Consider the following 17369-nt stretch of genomic DNA (forward strand, 5'->3'; position numbering starts at 1 on the left):
GACTTTAGCTGTGATTTAAGGGAGGTGGGAAACGTGAGAGTGTAAAGAGGCAAAGGCATAAGCTAACATCTCAAACAAGGCAACTGAAAGACCAGAAAATGGGATATGCTGGTTACTGCTTGGACCAGCTACCTATTATTGTCCTAATCTCTGCTTCTCTAATCCTGTACTCTGTAACTCAGGAATGTGCAGTTTTGAAGACAGAGGCTGTTGTGCTGGAACCAACACTAATGGTTAGAGCACAGCTACATTTGTATCAGTGGTAAACTTCTGTGTCTGTCAACATCTAAAATAAAAGCTGCACAATGAGCTAAAATCTCCCATTGGGCAGGAAGGGGTTAAATAAAAAAAAGAGGAGGAGGAGTGGGGAGAGGCCAAAAAAGAAGGTTGGTGCTAAGGCATTGTGGCATGGCAGCACATTGGTGTAGAGGCAAGTAGCTCCTTTGCTGACGAGATTTTGTTCTTTAAATATGGGGGCTCTAAAACCTCTTCTCTCGATGTACTTATTAACAACTCCATCATCCTTCCTGACCTCACTAGTATTAATTACTCCAAAAGGTTACTCAGTGAGAGACATGAAACAAGTTTGTAAGTTTTGGAAGAAGGAGAGTATATCCAGTGAGCCTCTTAGGCAGAAGGAGCAAAGCTTTCCTAATGAAATCTGGTTTGCTGTTAGAAACAGGCTGGAAATAAGGAGACACACCCTCAGTCCTTCTGAAAACTGCCAGCTATGAATTCTTGGCTTTTCTCTTATGGATTCCCTTGTTCTGAAGGCTGACTTTCTGAACTTGCAAGGGTACAACTTATGTATTGATTTTACTGAGGCTTAACTTCAGCAGAACCCTTCTTGCTGCTTCTAAAGCCAAAGGGGGCTCTAGGAGATGCGTCCAAACCGCTTTATTTGGGGAGTCATTAGAAGGGCTCTTCCCAGTTTGTTTTCTGAAAGCAGAAGCTTGACATACTGTGCATTACCAAGGAATGCGCCATTCTGCAAGTGTCAGAGGAGAGAAAATGTGTAGGTATGTTGGGAAACCCAGAGTAAAAATCCTGGCTTCTCTCACTGCCTTAAATCTTCACCAGCTGCACCTTTGAGGTTGATGGTTCCTTCTCACAAATTCCATCTCTCCTTGGTGTGTTGCACCCAGCAGAAGACTTCACCCGATACTGGCCTCATTTCCTGCTCAGGTGAAGGAAATTGTCAATGAGTCTCTTTCAGCATGTGTCATGATATTTTTGTGCTTGGTAAACTAGGTTGGAGGATGTCTCTATGCACTTAGAAATTTTTATGGAAATGTTTTTAAAATCATCCTTGGACCACCTTTGCCACCTGGGCATCTCCTGTATGTGGTCCTGTGGACTGCTTTAGGAGCTCGGGATCTCTTTAGGAGAGAGGGGCAGGAAGTGAGAAGCATACTCTGGCTGAAGAATCTGGTTGTTAGTTCAGGTATCTTGCCCTGCCATCGTGTTTGTGTTCAACTGGGAGGCGTTGCTGGGAGCAAGGAAACGGCAGTGATATCCCTGGCCAGTGACCAGAGTGGAACCAGTTCAGTCCCAGCACTGTGGCTGCAGTCCAGGGACACTTTGATGGAGGCAAAGGGCAGACAGTCACCTGCTCCTGTTTTGACGGTCAAGCCACAAATATGGATACGTGACCTACAATAGCATCTTACTTTTTTTTTTTTTTTCTTTTTTTTTGCTGCCTCTTGACCAATAATGAGAGTTACAAGCTAGTCCCATGTCTGGGAATGCTTGGACTAGGACTTGCTGGGCCTGTCCTAGGAACACAGAAAGATGCAAATGTTTGATGAACCAATCTCCAGAATGTGATGAGTGGTGCAGGCAGGGAAAAAGCAGGTCAGGCAGGGGCAGATTTCTGTATGTGGAGGCAAACCTTCCTTTCCTCCTGATACCTGCTACTGGTATCTCTGCTATGTCTGATTTGATTTTTTTGGGTCAAATCCTGCATCAGTTATGAGATGTTTTCTTTTTTCAGACAAAATTACTTTCATCCTTTGTTCTCTAAAGAACATTTCCATTTACTGTGCACCTTCATCCCACATCTCTGCACCAAATGCTTTCCTTGGTGGGTCTGTCTGGACTTCAGGGTCTCAAGGGTCATCGCAGCTCATTAACAATGAGTGGATATTGGGCTTCTCTCTTCAGAGTGGCCCTTCATGGAGGTGCTGCCACAAGGATTTTCCAGCTTTTCTGTGTGGCATTGCCTGGGAAGGAGAGATGCCAGCTGACAAAATGGGGGGAGTGGGATGAAGGGGCCTAGGTCTCTGGCTGCTTGTTAGGGGATGAGTCCAGCCAGGACAGGTGATGGCTGGATTCAGCCAAGACCATTGTAAGTCAGCACCAGCCCACTGTTGTACAGCTGCCTCTTCAGTGCCCTTTCAGCCCTGCTTAGCCAGGTTCAACCCCTCTGATCTGATGATCACAAATCATCGTCTCAGGAGCTTGATCCCATCACTGCCTCCATGGTTTTGTTGCAGAGTACAGAGGGGAAAGGGCTCTGCCCGTGGCTTGGGGAAGAGAGATGGAGTAGGGTAAGTAGACAGTCACGTGCTTAGTGGATGTGGTTTTTACCCGGTTAAAGGAGTTCCACTTGCTGCATTTGTGATGACCGTCTGAGGGAGGTGTTTGAAGGATAAGACTGAAGTGCTCGGATGAGGAATGTCTGGAGACATGCAGAGGCTGTGAGAGGGGTTTGGGGATGGGATAGTGACTACAAGAGCCAAGAGTAGGCTGCTGGGAGATGAGGAGGTTTGGCTTTGGGGTAGAGGACAAGGGAAGGATGGTGAATGAGCCACTGCTCACAGTGGCGTGTGGAGCTACTGCTCTTAGTACCTGTCCCTCCTGTCAGCATGGCTGGCAGCTTCCTTGTCCTTGTGTGCTGGAGGGGTTTAAATCGATGAAGCCAGGAAGGGTAACATCTTACCATGAATTGTATTCCCAAGACTGTTGAAGCCCCTACACCGTGTAGCTTGTGTAGAGCAGAAACTGTGGATATTGTTTAATGGTTCTAAACTCTTAGCACCCTCCCGAGTTTCAGAAGACTAACTCCCCCTCTTTCCTGCCCCCAAAAAATAAAAAAATACAAAAATAAAAAAAGAAGAAAGCAACTTGAAACAGAGTTTCTCTGGGTGATTTTGGATAGATATATTCAGAACTCTTTTGGATAAATATTTTAAGAACTGTGTTGGTTACAGTCACCAAGCTTTAAAGGCTTCTCAGATTTTGACAGTTTTCAGAAAAAGAATGTTTGATCTAAACCTGGCAATCTCCATGAAAAAAAAAATATATATATCCTTGCTCTGAAAAGTCTCCAGGATCCTGTGGTGGCTGGCCATCACACTGGAGCAATGTTGCTGGAAGACACACATCCTGAAGATGTGGAGCGGATGCCTGCCCTCTTCCCAGGAGCGCTGGCACCACTCTGTCTGCAGCTGCTGGGCTCTGGCTGGGGCTGCACGGCCCAGCTGCCGGCAAATCCCTCTCGGCACCAGCTGCACGGGGGGCTGCGGCAGTGGCAGCTTTTGGAAGGATGAGTGCAGATCCATGCGTGGCTGCTCGGGGTGTCTCATGCTAAGGGTGGGCATCTGGTGCCTGCAGCGTGGCAATGCCCACAGACAGAACCCGCAGTTCCACCTCATCCCATTGGGCAAGCTGAGGATGCTGTGCCTGCAGGGGATGTGCCGTGCCGGGAATGACGCCTGGCTCCTCTTCCCTCCCACCCCGGACCGGGAAATTTATTCACTCAGCAGCCCAAAGATTGATGTCATCATCATCAGCAGCTCCCCTCCCCATCCCAGGGAGACTCATCCCTGCACGGGCATCTTTCTGTCCGCTGCTTGGCTCTGATTACAGCCCCTGGGAAGGGATGGATGGTATTTGGACAGGCAGCTGGGGCCACTGTACCTGCGTGGGAGGTGGGAAGCCTTTCAGCATCCGCCTGTCTGCAGACTTCCAGGCAGCGCTCGCCTGCAGCGCTCTTTGGCTGCAGGCTAGAGCTTGCAGTGTGAGCCGGTCCTGGCACTGGGCTAGCGTGGCCTTAGCTCCTCAGAGGGAGCAGGCAGCCTCAAGGACACAAGTGCTGTTGGTCAAAGGGAGTTTAAGCTTAGCGGGAGGAAAAGCCTTTCCTCGAGACACTGCATAGCTGTGGAAATTGCAGCTCTTTCCGGCAGATGTCAGCTGAGAATGGAAATCAGCTGTGGAGGCCACGGGGTTGGGGTGGGACAGGACATCACAGGGTTTCTCGGAAACTATCTGCTGGCAGTTCCCAGAATGAAGGGCTGTGATTGCTGTTTCTTAGGGTGTCAGGAAAATCTACCTGCCAGCTCCCTGCAAGATGGACTGTGGGGCCTTCTTGCAGAACAGCCCTTGGGAAGGGTTGGATTGCTCTGGGCAGCGTGAGCTTGTGTATGGAAATTCTTTTGTTCATCTCTGGAGCAGAAGGAATTCGCCACAGCCTCATTCAGCATAGGCTCCTGCTGCCAGTAGTGTATATTTTATGAAAAATATAAGCAGCAGCATCAATCCCTGATGATCCCATCTCTGGAATGCTCTCATGGCTTTCTCCGGTTCAGGGCTCATTTTCTTCAGCCACAAGTACCTGAGGGGAGCAGCAGCAATGAATGGGCCGTGACAAGAGCGGGGCAGAGGGGGAGGACAGCGAGCCTTGCAGGAAGGGTGTTGGGCAAAAGTCATGGCTTGACTTCCTGTAGAAGAGGAGAAACCAGGCACTCACGACCCAACAGAAAGCCAAAGCTGCTGATGGCAGCAGTGGGAGGGGATTGAGGCAGCAAAGCATGTGGGAGAAGTACAGACAGTGGGCATGGAGAGGGGGGATGCTGGGGCAGTACAGAGTAAGAGACCTTAGAGAGGGAGGAAGAATAGAGTAAAATCCAGTCTGTGAGGTGTCTGGGCTATGGGGGTGGATGCTTCTCATAGAGGAGAACAGAAAAAAAAAAAGCTGCTGAGACTTATCTTCCCAGCCCTGTCTAGTCCCAGTGGACTAAATCCCTCAAGGAGCCAGTGGACACTGAGGAGCCACCACAAGCGAGGGGTGGGGACAGGGGAGCCAAAGCAGTACAGCAGGAGATCTGGCATATGCTGCTTTTCTGGGCAAAGGCATATTGGATTGGCCAAAACCTGGGTGAATTCCTGCTGATGAGTCTCTGCTTCTGGACTCTCAGTCCTGTTCTAGGACCTTCATGAAAGCAGGAGTAAGCTGGGCTCAGGCATTGTTATGGGCTGACAACATCTTTGGCTGGTGCAAGGAGGACGTTTGAGGTCCTGGTTAGCCTTGAAACCTGTGGCTTGGTAGCAGGGAAGTATCCAGAGAGCACCTTGTCCCTGCTTTTTCATTATCCAGAGCCATTGGGTTGGGACACTTCGGATATTTCTGGAAAGCTCTCATCAGCCCCATGCCTGGGATGTTCATGGGAGATGACCCTTGCCACATTCTGGGCTGCTGTGGGTGATCCTTGGGGTCTGGTGAAGTTGAGGAGGATGCTGGACTCCTTCCTTTGGTCCCTGCAGGGACATTTGCAGCAGAGCAATCGGCTGTAGCTGAGGCATGATGTGATCATTGAACCTTTTGTCCCATGCCCCAGGGGTCGGCTTGGCTGGGTGGTGAGCCCTGAGTGAAGTGCAGGAACCCCTGCTGGCTGCTGGCTTGAGCAGTCCTTGCATGAAAACTGCACTTAATCTGAACTAGAGCTGCTGTCAGTGAGCAGTGGAGGCTGTGGCCGGCATTGGTCCGTGGGGGACTCACATGCTGATCCAACACCTCTGCTAGTGGTGGAGAGCAGGGCTGCATGCCCAGCCTGCCAGCCAGCCAGTCACACACATCATGATGTCATCCTACTGAAAAGGCAGGTGACATCTGTTGTCAAGTGACATTTGTAGGACACTGAGCTGACTGTGATGCAATCAAGGTTGTTTCTGTTCAGTGGAAAGTTTCGGATCAGCTTACAGGCTGTGACACTGTGCAAAATGCTGAGAGCTCCATGGAGGGGCAAACGCCTGTTCTCCAGCCGTAGCCTTGGCCTCATCAAAACATCCCTCTTCACATAAAAGTGGTGGCATGCTCACCTTCTCCCAGCCAATGTTACAGGAGACGAGCGTGTGATCCACTCCCCTCCGTTCAGGAATGAAGTGCTGGGATTTTTTTCTCAAAAATAGCCCTATTCCTAGGAGTGATAAAAGTCTGAGATAAGCCCATTAAGTTTCCACTGTTTCTGTTGTGCAATTTAGGAATGTGGTGAGCCCAGAATAGCATCTGTCCTGGTGTGCCAGATTGTTTTGCTGCTGATACCGTGCTGTCTGTGCTCCTGTGCGGAGTGTTTCACTCTCTGATGTACCTTCCGTGTCCTCCCCAGGGTATCCGCAGCCAGAGGTGACGTGGTACAAGGATGATGAGGAGATGGATCGCTATTGTGGCTTACCCAAATATGAGATATTCCGTCATGGAAACCGCCACACCCTGCAGCTCTACAAGTGAGTAAAGGAGCTGGAGAGTGGCCGGATTTGGTGATGGGAGCTCTGAGTGTGTTCTCAGTGACTGGATGAGCTGTCAACAGTGATTTCCTCCCCTCCATTTGGCTGGCCCTTTCTGCTCCCCACTGTCAGTTCACCCCTGGCCCTTCTCCTCCAGCTGTGGCTCCCCAGTCACACTGGTATGGGATCCATTCCTGTATCCAGGGATAGCTGGCATGCTGGAAGCAAGAGGAAGGGAAGAAGAAGTCCCTCTCTCTAGAGCCTTCCAGTTCTGAGCTTTAGGGCTGACAAAGGTAAGCAGGGGGAGAGCGCTATCTGCCTCCAAGATGATGTTCCAGGGAATCAGGTTTCTGAAGAGCCTGAGGCACGCCTTGTCCCCAGCAGGCAGAGACCTGTTGCACCTTGAGTCCTGGATTTGGGATGTCAGACAGGTGTGGCACTGACTGAAAATGCAGAATATCAGTGTTGCTGATTGTTCTGCCATCCTTGTGCCTCTGGCTTGAGCTTTTCTGCTCCCCCAGCTGTGCTCCAGGTGTCCATCAGAGGCTGGCTCACCTATTCCAGTGGCAGGGATCTCTGTGGGTCAGTGTCCTCAAGAGGTGACTATAGGCAGGCAGGTGCCGGTACCTGTGACATGGGGTGGGAAGACTTTGGTAACACAGTAGGGCAGAGGAAGAACGGGAATGTCTTGTGGGCTGTGTGGAGCTGAGAGGAAAAGATTCTGCAGAGAACTCTGACCAAGAACAGTTGGGAAGCCTGGTGCTGCGTGTCCCTCCTCCATCACAGCCCTCTTACCAGAGTTACAGCCCAGGGTGGAGCTAGAACAAATTTATCATCAAACTTGCTTGTCTGTTAGTGCTGAGAGCAGGCAGAGCCAGGGAGGAAGGCCAGCCCAAGGCCTCCAGATGTCCTGTGGGCACCTCAGGGGCCACATCTTCTGGACTCTGTGGAGCAAGTAGGAGAGCATGCATGTCTGTGCATCCAGCGGGCATCCTGAGGAGGATGGGTGGGTCTCACACACAGCTTTTGATTTCCAGGTGCCGAGAAGAGGATGCAGGTATTTACCAGGCCTCAGCTAGAAATAACAAAGGCATCGTGTCCTGCTCTGGTGTGCTGGAAGTGGGAACCATGACGGAGTTCAAAATCCATCAGAGGTGGTTTGACAAAATCAAGAGAAAAGCTGAAGAAAAGATGCAAGAAATAGAACAGGGCAAGAAACGAGGAAAAGAAAACGTGGAAGTGGAGAAGTTGCAAGGAATGAGCCCTGAACGGCTCCAGAGGAAGCGGAGGCTGGCTAGAGATCAGAATCTCCGGTCAGGAGACTCTTCATGGGAGAAGGAGGACGCAGCAAAAGTGCACGTCGCGGATTCACAGTCCAGGTTACACAAGGATATTGCTGAGACGAAGGAGCAGCCACTCAGTGCGGTGCCAGGCTTCCCAAACAAACTGGTGGCACCTCTGAAAGCAGAGGTGACCACCAATGGAGACGCCACTTTGGAAAGTGGGGAGGAGAACGGGCACAACTTTCTCACGTACCTCTATGACACAGTGGAGGACTTGGCGAGTAAGCCAGGGGCAAAAGACTCTGCAGCTAAAAAGAAAAAGAAGGTGGAGGCTCCTTCAGCAGCAACACAGGAAGTTTCTAAGCACGAGGAAAGTGGGAGAGACAGGGCAAATCCATCTTCAAATCCCCGGTTTGCTCCTCCTGTCCCCTTACGCAGGAATGCACGTTTGAGGGCAGCAGGTGATCAAGAAGTGGAAACCAGTCCAAAACTGAAAGAGCCTGGGAAAGCTGTGAAGGAGGACATTAAACCTAATGATGACACGTACTTCTCTTTAAAGGACATGTATTTTGATAAGCAAGTGAAGCCAGCGGCAGGGAAGCAGGAGGTGGGAGCCAAGGACGAGGCCAGGACTGAGGCTGCCCTGCAGCCTGTGGCGGTCAGCAGACAGACAGAGGATGCTCCACTGGCCTCTGAGGTGTTGGAGGCAGGACCTGTGCTGTCCGAGGGCCAGGGAGGCCAGCAGCAAGAGCAGAAGTTGGAGGGAAACAAAGAGGTAACTGGGAGAGATAACAGCCAACGCAGGGGTGGCAACAAGAGAATATCTGTGCTGCGCATTTGTATCGTGGCACTGGGCCAGGGAGGCTGCGTGTACGCCTTGGGATCTGCTGCCGAGGCTCCGCAGGTCTCCACTGGTGAAAGCACCCAGAAGGGCTTTTTGGATTTTGTGAGCCCAGACAGCAGAGCTTCCACCCCATCTCCGAGCAAATGTCAGCTGAGGTGGTGAGAGATGTAAGTCGGGGCCATTCGAGCAGCTGGTCTCGGTGGCCTGGGGCTCTCCGGTTTAATCGGCAGGCTGACCTCATGCGAAATGTTTTCAAATCAGGTCCGCAGGGAGCACTGAATGGGTATTTATAGCTGGAGTGGGTGCCTTGTGATGGCATCTGTTCAGTTTAACAAGGGAGCTTGAGTTAAGGAGCCCCACCTGCAGATGAGCTGCCATGTGAGCTGCACCCTCAGGGCCTCGAGTTTTGTTTACAGTGCAACGTGTATACAGTAGGTCTGGACTAATTTTTTGGCCCATCCCTGTTGGAAAAACTCTGTTGGGAGACCCATTGTGGTGGTGGTGAAGTGCCAGGGCACAGCACCTGCTTCTGACCCTCAGAGCGTCTTTTAGTCAACTGCTATTTTTGTCACCTAACCTGAATTATTTGCTACGAAAATATTAGACTGGAAGCTACCAGACTATTTTCCCCCTATTTTTCTTTAATCACCCCTTCTGTCATAAAAGGTTCTCTGGGTCCAGTTTGCAGGTGCTGTCAGGATTTGGAGTTTGGGCTGTGGTAGGTGCACGCTTTTGGTACAGTCAAGGCTCCAGGTGCAGCACCTCTCCCTTGGTAGGTAACACACGTATTTCAGAATGTGGAAAAATCCACAATGCATAAGGGACTGATAGGTGCTCCAGTGGAAAAAAAATAGCCTTTCTTCCCCTCTTAAATTTCTTCAGCCATTAGTGGGTGCAGCTTTGCTGGTAAGAACTTGCTGTGTTACGCAGTGCACACCTGGTTTCTGGTCTTGCTGGTGCTGTGAACTCGTCTTCAACCGGGCCCACCAGTATCACCAGTATCACATCCTGCTGCAGAAATTATTGCTGTTCAGGCCAGCCCATGGCAAAGCCATTTGTTTCTCCCCTCTCTGCTCATTTTAACACCTCTCACTCTCAAAAACGATGGAAAAATGCTGGTGTGCAGCAGCCAGGCTTGGGCTGTCATCCCTGAGACTTTGACATGCATCAAGATTTTTTTTTCTCTTTAAAAGCCCCACTGACAGAGGGAAACCTGTGACTTGTCAGCTGTTATGCCTTTGAGGAGACAAAAGGGAATGCTTCTGATTTGAATTTGAATGCTTCAGCTTGTTGGTGCTGCTGGGGAAAGTCCTCAAGCTTTTGTGAGAGCAAATAAACCGGTTTAAAGCTGTTTAAGGCCTATTCCAGGCATGTTTCAGGATATTTTCATCCCCCAGGACAGAGGTTACTTGTCTTTTTCTTTTTTATTCTTAAACAAGGAAGGTCATAGCATGAGCGTTTTCCTACCTCTGGGACATATCTGGCCCTTATGCTCAGGAATTCTCTTCTGAGCTGTATTTATCTGTAGCAAAATGCCAGACTGCAGCCGGGCTCTGAACATCCTCCTCTGTAAGAGCAGAGAAGAAACTTGATTTGCATGCTAATCACTCTTGCCTAAATTTTAAACCGATGATTTGATTATATTTCTAGAATTTTATGGGTTGGAATGGCCTTTAATGATGCTTCCCCCACCCCAGCCCTTCAATACTCATGTTGCCCTAACAGTTAGAGAGGGACTTTAGACAAGGGCATGGAGTAACAGGACACAGGGAATGGCTTTCCACTGTCAGAGGGCAGGGTCACATGGGATAGTGGGAAGAAATTCTTGGCTGAGAGGGTGGTGAGACCCCGGTACAGGCTGTCCAGAGAAGCTGTGGCTGCCCCATCCCAGGAGTTGTTCCAGGCCAGGTTGGATGGGTCTTGGAGCAACCTGGGATAGTGGAAGGTGTCCCTGCCCATGGCAGGGATTGTAACGAGTTGGGCTTAGAGGTCTCGTCCAACACAAACCATTCTATGATTCCTTCATTTGCTTGGGAAGGTGCATGCGGAGAGAATGATGCTTTCCTCTTTTCCCCAAGCTACCAAATGAAGCAAAAGCAGCACAAAATAGAGGTCCAAGTGCCACAGCCCTCCATGGTGCTCATTTTGGGAGGGCTTAACGCTCAAGTCCGTGACCTCAGGAGAAAATCCTTAGCAGCAGATCCTCCAGGGTGGAAGGGGGGCTCGCTGTGTGCACGCCCTGTCCCCGTGCCATTGTCCTGGAGATGCTCACAGAGCATCAGCCGGGCAGAGCACGTACCACGGTATCACTGCCTCCTCTACCAAAATAGACTGTGCTCCTTGGCTGGAGGATTTCAGCAGCTCTCCTTGGGATAAAGCTGGGCTATCACAGCAGGCAGCTTGCTGACACGTTTGCTGGGTGCAGCTGCGGTCGGAAACATTTGAGCTTCCCAAACGTCAGAGAAACAGAGTGGTTGAATAGTGCTGATAACGTCAGGGTGTACAGTTTCTCTATAAATCATCTGGGCAGCCTCATCCTCATAGGGTGTGACATGCCGACTGCCCCATCTCACAGTGGAGATAGGAGAGCACTCAGTCTTTAAAAACGTCAAGAGAATTATGCAAGGTGTCAGCAGTGGCTGGTGAAAATGGGCAAGTTCCCCTCTTTGTGAAGGCATTGAGTCAGAGGAGATTGAATTAAAAGCCACTGAATGGTTTAGAAAGGCAGATCTCTTGCCTCTGTGCATAGCGAGGGTGTTGAAAGGGAGAAAGGCTGGAGCTGCAGAAGGGCTGGAGCTGATTAAAAGAAGAAACATTTTGTACAGCCTGACAGGTGGGACCCACTCCTGTGGGATGATGGTGAAACCATCAGACCCTGGATGACAGAGTAACACTGGTATCAGGGTAATTCCCATGATTCAAGAAGAATTTGGGCAGTGCCATATGATACAGGTGGACCACAAGTACGACTGCACAGACCCAGCCAGTAACATGATGCTAATTTCCCTTTTTTTTTTTTTTTTTAACTAGGTTGCAACAAGAGTTGGACAATCTCCTGGTGACTTAAAGCATCCAGTGTCCAGTCCAACCAAAGAGACCAGTCAGCAAGCTGCTAAACTAGAAGAGGTCAGAAAAGAGGTGCCTGTTGGCCAGGAAACCGGGGAGGCTGTGAAAAGGACAAATCCTCGGTTTAGACCTCAGGAGCCACCAACACCTTCTCCAGACCATGTACAGTCTGGCAAGGAGGACCCAACCCCCAGGAAACAGGCAGAAAGACATTCCCATGCTCTTGAGGACAGAGAGACTCAACAAGGACTGTTAAATCAGGAGAACAAAAGCCAAGGTGGAAAAGAGTCATTGCTAAAAAATTTGACTCCTGCAGAACCTGGAGAAAACACTCCTCTTGAACAAATCCCATGTCAGACAGTCAAGGATGGGAAGGGCAAAGAGGCAGCAGCAGAGTTGTCTGGGAGCCATCCTGGTGTGAGGAGAGGGGGGAGTGATGCAGCAGAGCCATGTCTTGGGGCTGTGCACAGCGAGGCAGGAGGAGCACCTTTGGGTCATCAGAACACCAAAATGGCAGCTCCTGCGTCAGTTCCTTTTGCCAAGGAAGAGTTGCTTCCTGCTCCTGCAGTGAGGCCGTCAGTGGCCCGGGAGGCACTGCTGGCTGCTAGTGGAAGGCCAGGGATGGAGGCCACTGCAGGAGAGGTCCCTTCTGGAGCCCAGCTGCTGCCTCCTGCGAGTGGAGAAACGGAAATCACGACGACAGATGGATCTGTCCCACAAGAGGTGTTTTCAGCTGTCACGGTAGAGGAGGAGAATGCCAAGCCAGTGCCCATGGGACCTCAGGGGAAGGAGGGAGGACTCCTGACAGCCACAGCTCCATGCCAGGAACCAGCAGCATCTTCAAGGACTTGGGAAGGGGTCTCTGAGGTTCAGCCACAGGTACCACTGGTCCTGCCTGGCTCAGAGAGATCTCAGGAGATGTCTTTGGAGGAGAAAATGCAGCACAAAAACCTGGTTTCCTCCTTAAAAAACTACCTGCTGCTACTTCTAAAAATGTCAGATAGCAGTAAGGATGCCACAAAAGGGGACACTGACTCTGGGGACAAGGAGCAGTCAAACGCAGAGGAAGGCATGATCCCAGAGATAGGCATTGCTGGCCTTAGCCCTCGCACCTCAAGGAAAGTTTTGGAAAAAGTACAGAACAACCAGCTCTTCCAGACAGCAGAGAACTTGCCTCTGACCCCCAGGACATCCAGACGGATCACAGGAATGATTAACGAGGAATTTGTTACCAGCAAGGAGATGCTGGCTGGCAGGCCTGTGCCACCAAAGAGACGCACCTGGTGTGCTCCTGAGGCCGAGGGGCCGCCCCCACTCTCGGTACCCTCCATCGTGGTGGGCAGCATGCCCACAGCAGCAGTGGCTCCTCATCTTTCTGATTTGCCTCCAGTGAGCTCTGAAGAGAGCCCTGCTGACCCTCGGGCAGTGCTACCTTGTGCCACACCAGAAGAACTTGCTTTGGGGGCCCGGCGCAAAATATACCTGCCAAAACCCAAACAGGTTGGGGGGGAAGAGGAGGCAACCCCAGAGAGCCTGGGGCATGCAAGAAGTCCGAATGTTTCACCACGGCAATCCAGGAAGAATGCATCCCTGTTGCCTTCTCCTGCCCCAGCTCCATCCTCTCCCTCAGAGCAGTGCTCTCCAACCCTCATGAGGAAGATGGCCACGTTGGAAGTTCCTAAGCTCTATGAGGAGCCTGCAGGTGACACCTGTGGTGATGAAGAGGTCCCTGAAGATGCTAAGCCAGAAGCGCAGCCAGCAGAGTCCCAGAAGACAAATAACCCATTTAAAGGTGAGGGAAGAGAGGATCCCCATGAAGTGCATTCCCTTGTTGCCACAAAGGGAGCCAGTGATAGTCAGCTGGGGCCACATGAGTTTTGTGCATTTGCAGGGTTTCCAGCATCAGCCTTTGGCTGTGTGAAAGCCAAAAGTCTTCCCCAAGACTTCTATCCCAGTGCAGGGAGGGTTGAGGAATGCAAGAGGCAGCAGCTCTGACATTGGAACTAAGAGGAACTAAGAGCCTGGGCTTCCCCTGCCCCAGGGAACATAGAATCCTCTTAGTTTTGGTCTCTGTGTTCTGGTCCTCATCAAGCCTGATGCTGGCTGGGGATCCTGAGCTACCTGGTCAAGTGGAAGGTGTCCCTCCTCATGGCAAGAGGGTTGGAACGAGGTGGTCTTTAAAGTCCCTTCGAACCCAAACTGTGATTCCATGATTCATCACAGGGCACACACTCTTCATCCACATCTGTGATCAACGCTAATTTGATTCCTTGTGGCATCAAAGTAAAAAAGGCATAATCCTGGGGTTGAAGGAACCAGGTGATGCTCTCACCGGAATCAGCACTCTTGCAAAGTAAGGGTAACCATGATAAATCCCTACTTCAGTAGGTGAACGTTTCCTCCAATATTCCGCAGTGTTTCTCTGCCTTTCCTCTGGCCAGGCCTCACTGGGTATTGCAGTGCTGCACTGTTGAACAAATTTGTACCCCTTGTGTCCCATCTATTTATCCCAGGGGAGCTCTGAGACCTTCCCTGGGAAGGCAGTGTTACACACGATACCCAAAGCCCTGAGTGGCAGCGTGGGCGTGGGCTGGCCTGTCCCCAGAGCTGTGGCTAGCACTCCGTGTCTCACCACCCATCTCTTTGCACCCTGTCCTTAGCTCCACAGGTGGTCCGTAAGATCAGAGCAGAACAATTTTCCGATGCATCTGGAAACCTGAAACTTTGGTGCCAATTCTTCAATATATTGAGCGATTCTAAGCTGACGTGGTACAAGGACGAGGTCCCCGTAGCTGAAGCCCAAAGGAGGTAAGCTGTTGGCTCCTTGTCCCTGTCACATCCCGCTCCTCGCCTTGACTGGGGTGAAGGTGTCCCTCTTGCCAAGGCAGCATGGGAAGCTCAGTGCATGGCACAGCACATCGTGAACTTCATCAAATCAGTGCCCACGGAGGGAAGGATTGCCCACGTGGGGAGGTGCTGCCAAATTTATCTTATTGATGCTCCATCTGGAGTGTCTGCTTTGGGTACCCAGACCTTGGGGAGGGCAGAGAAGGTGTTACGCCCATCACAGGAATTAAGAGTTGGATGTGAACTGCAAAACCGGGACCCCAAAGGATCCATGTGAGGGTGGCAGCCTCCAGCAGTGCTGGGAGGGTCTTCCATGCAGCAACTGCTGGGAAAAAGTAGCTCTGGCTGTGCCCTCTCTACCCCTTGGCACTGCCCTTGCACAGGGAGAGCATATTCAGACAGCTGGTTGTATCCTTTGGGTCTACTGTGGAGAGCAACTTGTTCTCAACCCCTGAGAATTGCCCTAGGGACATCATCCACGTCAGTTAGGATTTGCCTGATGCTGTTGGTGTCCCCTGAGCTCCCTTTATAACGAGCAGACAGTAAGTTAGATTATTCTGGGGCAGAAGTTGTCTGCTGGGGGAGATACTTGAGCTGGGTCAGACAGGCAGGAGTGGCCATTGCCTTCCAGCAGACCAGAGCAGAGCCTGCTCAGCCAGTGGGTGTCAGGATGAGGGTCCCACCTCATCCCTCTGTGAAGCCCTGACCCAGCCTCACTCGGGGGCACGTACCTTTATCAGTCTGTAGCCCAATCCCGGCCAGATTTTGCAGGACTTGCCTGGAGGATAATCATCTGTTAGTACAAACCACTCCAGGTGCCATGACATGCTGGGGGAGCAGCAGGGCTGCCCATGGGCTTTGTAGCCTTCTTCCATCCCCCCAAGGGCAGCACATTGCCCATGCACAGTGCCTGTCACAGGGCTCCCGTGTGGCCCCCACCACCACACGGGGATGTGGCCATGCTCCATTTTTTTCCCAGTGCTGGCGATGAGGGCCAGGCAGCTTTGGCTGTTGTGCAGGCGTCCCAGAAGGATTGTGGAGTCTACCGGTGTGTGATCAGCAACGAGTATGGCACCGACTCCACAGATTTCCTGCTCAGCCCAGAAGGTGAGGAGCCCTTCCACAGCTTCCTGGGTGTGCCGTGGGGTGGTGTGGCCAACTGTGGAGAAGGCTTGGTGCCAGGCTGCACTGGGGGGCCTTGGCACCTTTTGTAGCACCACCTCTGTGAGGTGCTTCTGCCTCTGTGCACCAGTCAATTCCCACCATCCTACCTGCCATCCCTAGCTGTGCAAGTGCATGGGGCAAGGTGGGATCCTGGCAGGACCTTGACACCTCTTTGGTTTCTGTCTCCTCTAGTGTTGTCAGGATTTATCCTGCGGGAAGAGATTGAAGGTAAGGACCACGTGATGAGCTGTGACTCTGCCCCTTGCTGAGTGGGGCAGGCAGCTCTGGGGCAGAAGCAGGACGTGCCCATGTTGTCCCCCCCTCACCAGCTCTTCCCCCCCACCAGTTGGAGAGGAGATCGAGATGACACCCATGGTGTTTGCCAAGGGCTTGGCTGATGCAGGCTATTGGGGGGATAAGCTCTTCGGGCGCGTGGTGAGCGAGGACGTGGAAGTGGGAGCTGGTTTCCTGCGCAAAGCCTGCCGTGCCAGAGCCATTTATGGCCTGGAGCCTGTCTTTGAGTCCGGCCACACCTGCGTCATCAAAGTGCACAATTTCATCGTCTTTGGGACCAAGAATGAGAACAGCCTTATCGAGAAGAACTATGATATCACCATCCAGGTGGGCATCCTTGTGGACCACCATCCACCTTTCTCCCTCCCCCCTTCCCCACCTGTGTGTGAGTTGGTCCCCAGACAGTCCCCAGCTCTGTGCCCACTTTTGCTTATTTCCTTCCACTTTTGGAATGCTCTGGAGTGGTCTAGCCAGGGGGCTGGACATATCCTTGCCATTCTTGGCTTCAGCTCTTCCATCTGAGCAATGTGGAGCTGCTCAGGACTTTCCCATCACCCTTTGACCACCAGGACAGGGAAGCAATTGGCAGTGGTCCTAGAGAGGCATTGGTGCAAGATGGGACAGGTTCTTGACTCTTCTGTTTGCACTTCCAGGAATGTAAAGTCCAAAACTCCAGTCGTGAGTATTGCAAGATCTTTGCTGCTGAGGCACGAGCCGTCCCTGATTTTGGAGCGGTGCCTGAGTAAGTGATGTGCTGCAGCTCCGCTGGCTTGATGCCCTGGCAGAGCATTGCAGGGGACGGTGGGAAGATTCCCCATGGGTGATGGGGCATCCCAAAGGCAGTGCACTCCAATCCCACAAAGGGAAGGGATATTGGGAGGAAGGCAAAAGTCAGGGCTGTAGACCATGGTGTGAATCTCCACTTGCAGAGGAGGGAGAGCTCACCATGCTGACATTGTCTGTGACTCCCACGCAGGATAATTCCTCTGTACCTGATCTATCGTCCGGCCAACAACATCCCTTATGCCACAATGGAGGAGGACCTTGGCAGGCCCTGCGAGCAGTACTGTGTCACTGAGAGGGATGGCAGCTTGGTGGCACGAGGCACCTCGGAGATTGTGCTCAAGTGCTGCACCTTCCAGCACTGGGTTTACCAGTGGACAAACGGAAACATCCTCGTGACTGACATGGAAGGTAAAGGGATCTCCTGTGTGGTGCCCCTGGCCCCTCACCACCCTCCAGCCTGGGAAAGGAAGAAAAGCCCCAGGCTTTACCCTCCTGCCTCTCCCCCCCCCAATGCCATGGAACCCTCTACCCAGGGCAATGACCTGCCCTTGGTACTGGTGGCTGTCCTTCTCTGGACAGAG

The 17369-nt window shown here is 51.7% G+C and overlaps 1 protein-coding gene across 2 annotated transcripts in view; it reads left to right on the forward strand.

The window, feature by feature from the left end:
* Positions 1–17369, forward strand: part of ALPK3 (alpha kinase 3) — a 32791-nt gene that overhangs the window by 13558 nt on the left and 1864 nt on the right. For both annotated transcript variants that reach the window (XM_040077006.2, XM_040077007.2), the window contains 9 exons: positions 6387–6504; positions 7542–8562; positions 11662–13489; positions 14358–14505; positions 15524–15651; positions 15901–15936; positions 16055–16329; positions 16656–16744; positions 16979–17196. In XM_040077006.2, coding sequence (XP_039932940.1) covers positions 6387–6504; positions 7542–8562; positions 11662–13489; positions 14358–14505; positions 15524–15651; positions 15901–15936; positions 16055–16329; positions 16656–16744; positions 16979–17196 — 3861 coding nt within the window. The remainder of the gene's footprint in view (positions 1–6386; positions 6505–7541; positions 8563–11661; positions 13490–14357; positions 14506–15523; positions 15652–15900; positions 15937–16054; positions 16330–16655; positions 16745–16978; positions 17197–17369) is intronic.

Source organism: Hirundo rustica, chromosome 13, assembly GCF_015227805.2.
Source record: "Hirundo rustica isolate bHirRus1 chromosome 13, bHirRus1.pri.v3, whole genome shotgun sequence".
NCBI lineage: Eukaryota > Metazoa > Chordata > Aves > Passeriformes > Hirundinidae > Hirundo > Hirundo rustica.